This window comes from Nematolebias whitei, chromosome 17, assembly GCF_014905685.2.
Source record: "Nematolebias whitei isolate Nwh7 chromosome 17, NemWhi1, whole genome shotgun sequence".
Classification (NCBI taxonomy): Eukaryota; Metazoa; Chordata; class Actinopteri; order Cyprinodontiformes; family Rivulidae; genus Nematolebias; species Nematolebias whitei.
This window is the reverse complement of record NC_056514.1, coordinates 41,492,850-41,500,848: the sequence shown is the minus strand read 5'-3', so window position 1 is coordinate 41,500,848 and position 7,999 is coordinate 41,492,850. Positions and strand designations below refer to the sequence as shown.

Sequence of the window (7,999 nt, the reverse complement as noted above, 5' to 3'; positions counted from 1 at the left end):
TGTTCATGATGATTGATTACTGCGTGTTGTTCATGATGATTGATTACTGCGTGTTGTTCATGATGATTGATTACTGCGTGATGTTCATGATGATTGATTACTGCGTGTTGTTCATGATGATTGATTACAGATGACATGATTCAACCTTTTTTGCTGTTTGATAATTTACAGATACTTCTTTAAAAAAAACTGTAGAAATTAACATTTTCACGAGTAAGCTGTAAAATGTAATTTTTCATCCAATCTTTTTACCGACGCGTGGATTAGTTTTCTTAAAAGTGACTGAATAAAACGTGATGATGTAAAATGTTTATGACCATATATGTCAGTGACAGCGCGGCTACGGTGGCCGGCAGGGCTCAACGCTACCTGCAGTAATGGAGGGGGTGACGGTGGGGCAGGTGTTCGATGCTGAATGTATCCTCAGCAAACGGCAGAGGAAGGTAAGCAGCTGCGCCCGCGGTTCGGCAGAGGCCCGGCTCGGTTCTCCGGTTCTGACTGTGCGTGTCTCCGCAGGGAAAGTTCGAGTATCTGGTGAAATGGAGCGGCTGGTCCTCCAAGTGAGTCCGTGCTAGCTGTTAGCCTCCGAGGCTAACGGAACAAAGCCCGGGGCGGCCCGGTGCTCACCCCGCTGCCCGGACCCGAACACCCGAACCGGGCTGACGTGTCCGGACGGCACCGGTCCCGACGAGACCAGCTGAGTCCGTCTAAGCCGAGCCAGAACCCGAACAGAACCGCTGTCGGCCCACATAAACAACTCGAGTTTATGAGATTAATTTAAATAGCGCAGGTTGTTAAATGTAAAGATGACGTCACTGTTTCTGAACCAGGAAGTTACAAACGTTTACATCTTGCAGGAAACAAACAAATTGTTGTTATTTGGATAAAATCCTTTCACAGAAGAGTTCATGTTGTTTGTTTGTTCCTGGGTCAGTCGGTGGATTTGTTTCAGAACAATCAGTTTTATTCAGTTAATTCAGGTTCATGACGTTATTTACATTTTGTTTGTTTGTTTTTTATTCAGGCACAACAGCTGGGAGCCCGAGGAGAACATTCTGGACCCCAGGCTGCTGGCCGCGTTTCACAAGAGGTGAGGCCGCCCCAGTCGAGCTCTACACACCATCATCATCATCATAATAATCATCATCATCATCATCATCATCATCATCATCATCATCATCATCGTCATCATCATAATAATAATCATCATCATAATAATAATCATAATAATCATCATCATAATAATAATCATAATAATCATCATAATCATCATAATATAATAATCATCATAATCATCATAATATAATAATCATCATAATATAATAATCATCATCATCATAATCATCATAATAATCATAATAATAATAATAATGATGATGATAATCATAATGATATAATAATAATCATCATAATAATATAATAATAATCATCATAATAATATAATAATAATCATCATAATAATATAATAATCATCATAATGATGATAATAATAATCATCATTTTATTTAAAAAGCTCATTTCATGACACCCAAGGACACTTTACAGTAAGAACAAAGATCAACAGGAATATATTACATACAGAATATAAAATACATAAAGAATATAAAATACACGGAGCAGAGTTAAGGATAAGCGAGTCTAAAGAGAAGTGTTTTCAGAGCAGTCTTGAATATAGAAAGAGAGGTGGTGTTTCTTAAGTCAGGGGGTAGAGAGTTCCAGAGATGAGGGGCAGAGCAGGTGAAGGTCCTGCTCCCCATGGTGGAGAGGCGCGCAGAGGGTACATGGAGGTGTAGTGAAGAGGAGGATCTGAGAGAGCGAGAGGGGATGGAGATGTGTAAGAGGTCAGATAGGTACGTAGAGGCAAGGTTGTGGATAGCTTTGAAAGTGAAGAAGAAGAATTTTGAAGACGATGCGTGATTTAACCGGGAGCCAGTGGAGCTGCTGCAGGACTGGAGTGATGTGGTTATAGGAGGAGGTTTGAGTTATGACACGGGCAGCTGAGTTCTGGACCAATTGCAGCTTCTGGAGAGATTTGTTGGGGAGGCCATAAAGAAGGGAGTTGCAGTAGTCAATCCGAGAAGTCACAAAAGACTGTGCACAAGGATGGCTGTGGAGCGGGGTGTGAGAGAAGGGCGGAGACGGTTAATATTTCTGAGATGGAAATAGGCAGACCGAGTGACGTTGTTGATGTGTGAAGTGAAGGAGAGAGTGGTGTCGAGGATGACACCAAGACTCTTGACCTGAGGCGAGGGGGATAGCAGGGAGTTGTTAAGGGGGATGAGAAGATGTTCTGATTTTGAAAGAGAGTTTTTGGTACAGACAAGATTGATTTCTGTTTTGTTACTGTTTAGTTGAAGGAAGTTGTTAGAAAACCAGTGATTTAGCTCATTGAGACAATCGGTGAGGATGGAGGGTGGGTGGGTGGAGTTTGGTTTTGTTGACAGGTAGAGCTGTGTGTCATCAGCATAACGGTGAAAATGGACACCAAATTTACGGAAGATGTGATCTAGAGGGAGGAGGTAAATGATGAAGAGGAGGGGTCCGAGGACAGAGCCTTGGGGGACACCCGTGGAGACGGGGGATGACTGGGAACAAAAGGATTTGAGCTGAATGAATTGAGTGCGGTCAGAGAGATGAGATTTGAACCAGTCTAACGGAGTACCTGAGATGCCAATGGAGGTTAGTCTGTTGAGGAGGATAGAATGACAGATTGTGTCGAAGGCAGAACTTAGATCCAGTAAAATGAGAATAGACAGAAGAGCAGAGTCAGCAGCAAGAAGAAGGTTGTTAGTTATTTTTATTAGAGCTGTTTCGGTGCTATGGTGGGGGCGAAAACCGATTGAAACTCTTCATAAATGTTATTGTTGGATAGGTGAGAGTGAAGTTGACTAGCAATGGCTTTTTCAAGAACTTTGGAAATAAAGGGCAGATTAGAGATTGGACGAAGATTACTGAAGTTGGTAAAGTCAAGACCTGGTTTCTTGATGATGGGGGTGATGGTCGCAGATTTGAAAGCTGTGGGAACAACGCCAGAGGTTAGGGAGGAGTGGATGATGTTAGTGATGATGGGGAGACAGGATTTAACAAGAACTGTGGGAAATGGATTGAGCCGACAGGATGAGGACTTAAGACTTGCTGATAATGTCAGCAATGTCATCAGCAGAGGGGAGGGAGAAGACAGAGAAGGGGAGGGAGGGACGGAGGGAGGGAGGGAGTGAGGGGGGAGTTCAACATCGATGCTGGGGGCGGTATTTGGTCCAAGGTGTTCATGAACTGAAAGAATCTTTTCATTGAAATGACACTGGTCCCATTGAGCCTCCAGGACTCTTTTACAACAGAGAACTGGTTTCACAGAGTCAGGACAGTCATGAAAGAGGCGCACAGATTGAGATTAACAGGTGAAAATGAAATGGTGTTCAAAAGAAAATGTAACAAAAACATCTAGATTATAAGGTGAATGTAGAAAACTACAAACAGGAACATCTGCAGGAACTTGACAGATGTCTGAAGCCACTTAGAGAGGTCAAAGGTCGAGAGCTTCAGATGTTTTTACAAGATGTTCCAGGAAACAGGAGCGGAGTAGGAGAAGGTCCTTTTGTCTAGTTCAGTCCTCACTGAGGGAACACTGCAGGTAATGATGTCCTGAGAGCGCACGCTGTAGCTGCACTCACACAGAGACATGTAGGAGGAGATGTATGAAGGCAGCAGACCAGGAAGTGATTTAAAGATGAAAATGTACCAGTGGGAGAGTCTGCGTGAAGTTAATGGAGACCAGTTAACCAGTGAATACTGGGTGCAGTGGTGGGTACGGTAGTTACAGCCAGTTATGAATCTTAGTGCACCATGATAGACAGCATCCAACATCTGCAGCATCCAACATCTGCAGCATCCAACATCTGCAGCATCCAACATCTGCAGGGTTCTTGTAGGAGTGTTCATGTAAATAATGTCACCGTAATCAATGGAGGGAAGGAAAGTCACAGATACAAGGTGTTCCTCAGGGTTCAGAGTTAGACAGGATCTGTTTCTGAAAAAGAAACCCAGTTTAACTTCCAGTTTCTTTACCAAGTTTTCCGCTTGGAGCTTAAAAGAGAGATCAAAGTGGTCCATGTTCAATAATCCAGGTTTACAATCCAACAATTTTCAGTCAGGTCATCTGGACAGTTTCTTTTTTTTTGCTGAAACGTTTCACCTTCCATCCAGAAGACTTCATCAGTCAAGGAAACACACAACACAAAACTGATTCTTCCCCCAACAGCTTACTCCAAAGTGGAACAAACCAGTTATGTTGGTGCTAAGATGGTGTGACAATGTTTCTAAATTCTCTAAAAAGAGACAGAACGTCATGATTTCAGTTCTCTGCCTCGTCTGCTCTTTGCCACCTGCAAGGCTCTTGGCCACGCCCACTTCTGCACGGTGAACAGCTGATCAGCTGCAGCAGGAAGTTTCTCCTGCAGTGTAGTTTGTAGAGGTGCAGCAGGTGCTAAATAATTTACTTTAAATAAACAATCCATGCTGATCGTGCAGCTCATCCATCAATCAGCCAGTTGTGTGTCACGTCCACTCTTATTTTGAAAACTCTGATAACGAACCACAAAGTAGCGAGGGGCTACTGTAGATCTATAACTGGCTAGGATTCTTGAGTCCAGATCAGACTTCTTCAGTAAAGGTTTAATTACAGCAACTTAAAGCTCTGTGGTACACAACCATCCATTAAAGACAAATGAAGTAGATCCAAAATGTGGACATTAATTAGTGGAAATACCTCTTTAACCAGTCTGGATGGGATCTAGCAGGCATGTGGATGGTTTGGATGAGGTTATTATTTTTGACAGTTCAGAGCTGAACAGGACAAAGTGTCCAAACATAAATCAGGCTCTAGTGACATGTTTGAATCATGTGACAGGACCAGGGGTCCAAGAAGATGGTTTGACGTTTCTCTTCAAATGAAATGATTTTATTTCAAAATAAATTTCTAAGTATTTCTAAAAATTAGAGGCAGCTGTGGCTCAGTGGTTAGAGCAGTCGTCCTTCAATGTGAGAGTTGGGGGTTTGAATCCAGCAGCAGTCACATGCTGAAGTGTCCCTGGGCAAGACACTGAACCCTCATCAGTGTCTGAACGTGATGAAGCTCTGAGTCTCTTTAGGATGATTAGTTCATCTTTGTAGAGATCTAGTATAGAGCTGCATGAATGAGGCACAGATTGTTGTAAAGAGCTCCGAGTGTCTTGAAATAAGACAAAGGAGCTGTGTAGGCACTGTCCATTTACCATAATCTGATGACGTCATCACAGCTGATTGTTGTGGGGACTCATGGAACATTTGATGTGTTGACAGGATCAATGAGCCGGGTTGTTTGTTTGTTTGTTTGTTTGTTTTCAGGGAACAGGAGCGGGAGCTTCTGTTTCAGAAGAAAGGCAAACGCCCGCGAGGACGGCCCAGAAAGATTCTGGTAAACAGAACCCGTCTGATCCGTTCTGGTGGTTCTGGTCAGGTCTCATCGCTCCTCTTCTCTCCTCAGCTGCCGCCTTCGGTCATGAAAGACGGCCGCTCCTCCTCGTCCTCCGGCCTCTCCTCCTCCCCCTCCCCCTCTTCCTCTGAGGAGGAGGGGGAGGAGGAGGAGGAGTACGATGAAGAACACGTGAAGAAGGCCAAGCCAGGCCCTCGTCTTCACCCGGTACCCCAGAAGAGGCCCCAGATTCTGGTGGCCAAACCCGACCCGCCCCGGAAGAAGAAGCGAGGGAGGAAGCCGCTTCACCCGGACCTGAAGGCTCTGCGTCCTCCTCTTCCTCCTCCTCCTCCTCCTCCTCGCCACCATCAGCCAATCAGATCGCTCAGAGAGGAGCCGCGGCCCGGTGTCAAGAAGCCGCTGCAGCCGGCCAGCTTCACCTACGCCGGGCTGAACCGGACCTCCAGAGACCAGGGGACCTCCTCCTCCCACAGCTCCTTCTGTCAGAGCTCCGCCTCCAAACCCGGAGCCCTGAGCTGCATGTGGACCGGCCGGTCCCTGTCCGCCTCCTCGTCCTCTCACAAGACCGGTCCGTCCCAGAAGAACTCTGAGCTCAGGCGCTCCGTTTCAGAAACAGGAAGTGGCTTTAAAGCTTGTCATCTGAGACCGGGCGGCACCGTGGCTCCGCTCGGGCTCCACAGCAGCTTTGGGGGAGGTCCGACGGCGCCGCAGCGCCCCCAGCTGGGTCAGAGGAGGCAGGAAGGTCCAGGATGTCCGCAGAACTCCACTTTCTCCAAACGGTCTGCGTCCTCCCCGACTGCTCGGGACCGGGCCAGCAAGGCGCTGAGTCTCCGGGCCCTGAACCTGCAGAGCGTCGGCAGCAGCCTGGGGGGGAACCTGGGCCCGCGGGGCGCCGGCACCGGAAAAAGACCAGCAGCTGGGGGGCAGCGCTGTACTCTGATGGCGGGCGGCGCCGCAGAACCTGGGCGGGGCAGGGAGGCAGGAAGCAGACAGGAGGAGCGGCGCCGCGGGCCGAGCGCTCAGAACCGCAGCCTGAACGAGCTCAGCACCGGAGACTCTGACGAGACCAGCAGCAGCGGGTCGGAACACGACGCCGCCATGTTCCCCGACAACAGCAGGCCGAGCCTCGGAACCAGCGCCTCGGACACGGAGACGGACTGGAGGCCGGCCCGGAGCCTCCTGGAGCACGTCTTCGTCACGGACGTCACGGCGAACTTCATCACGGTGACGGTGAAGGAGTCTCCCACCAGCGTGGGCTTCTTCAGCTCACGGAACCACTGAAACTGGACCTGCAAGGCTTCTGTAGCTGCTCAGGGACCAGGACTTCCAGAGCATCTGGAACTGGTTCCTGCAGCACCAATTACTTTGCCTGTGAAGAACATGCAGACGTTCCATCACAGACCAGAAGGAACCCATTTACACTGGGACTCAGAACCAGCTGATACGGGTCAAAGGATCCAGAACCAGTCTGTGTCCCTCACAGGCCGGGCCGGTTTAAGAGGTCTCCTGATATTTTTCAATTCTTGCAGTTCTACTAATTATGAGGAAACTGGGTCAGAACTCCAGAACCTCACCATGTTTACAGAACTGAACCACTTCTCCCTTCCTTCTACTTCAAATGGCCCCGCCCCTTTTTGTATTTAAAAACAAATGTGAGAACTGTTACCAGAAATGTAGCGTCTGCCCTGCCAACACACACACACGCACACACACACACACACACACACAGAGCTCAGACCAGCCTCTGTCTGTAGTAAACGTTACAGGCGCTCGGTCTGAGCACAGCTGCTTCACCTCTACTACATTCTTTACCAACTCCTCCTTCAGGACCACCTCTACTCCATGTCTCTTTCTATCCACACCATGGTGAAATAGTTTGAACCCTGCTCCAATGCTGCGAGCCTTGCTGCCCTTCCACTTGGTCTCTTGGACACATAAAACATCTACCTTCCTTCTCAGCATCATGTCAGCCAGCTCTCTACCTTTGCCTGTCATTGTCCCCACATTTAGAGCTTCAACCCTCAGTCCTACATTCTTCACTTTCCTCTTCTCCTCTGTCTCCTGACACGTTTCCCTCCTCGTGGTCTTCAACCTTGTATTGGAGCTCTGTGTTGTCCCCAGTACAAAAATATAAAAATCATTCAGATGAAGTTTTTTATCTTTAAATATTTATAATGTTTAACTGTTACTTCACATGTGTTTCATCAACATTTTTCAGATACACCTGCAAACGTTTTCAATTCACTTCAGTTCAGTTTATTTCAATAACACCAGGTCACAACAGAATCATCTCAGGGCTGAACAGAAACATTCATGTATAAAATAATAATTGAACAGAAACATTCATCTATAAAATAATAATTGAACAGAAACATTCATCTATAAAATAATAATTTAACAGAAACATTCATGTATAAAATAATAATTGAACAGAAACATTCATGTATGAAATAATAATTGAACATTATTTATCTGAGGAGCAGCTTTGAGTTTAACTCCATCACTGAACTCTCATCTTGAACAAGCATG

At 46.5% G+C, this 7,999-nt stretch overlaps 1 protein-coding gene across 1 annotated transcript; it reads left to right on the top strand.

Annotated features, from left to right (window-relative positions):
* The first annotated feature begins 348 nt into the window (after positions 1 to 348).
* Positions 349 to 7,324, top strand: LOC119424221 (chromobox protein homolog 2). Its single transcript, XM_037691703.1, has 5 exons — positions 349 to 443; positions 517 to 560; positions 1,025 to 1,090; positions 5,383 to 5,452; positions 5,522 to 7,324. Exons 1-5 carry the CDS (start codon positions 378 to 380, stop codon positions 6,749 to 6,751), a joined length of 1,476 nt encoding a protein of 491 aa, XP_037547631.1. The 5' UTR covers positions 349 to 377; the 3' UTR covers positions 6,752 to 7,324.
* The last annotated feature ends 675 nt before the right edge of the window (positions 7,325 to 7,999 follow it).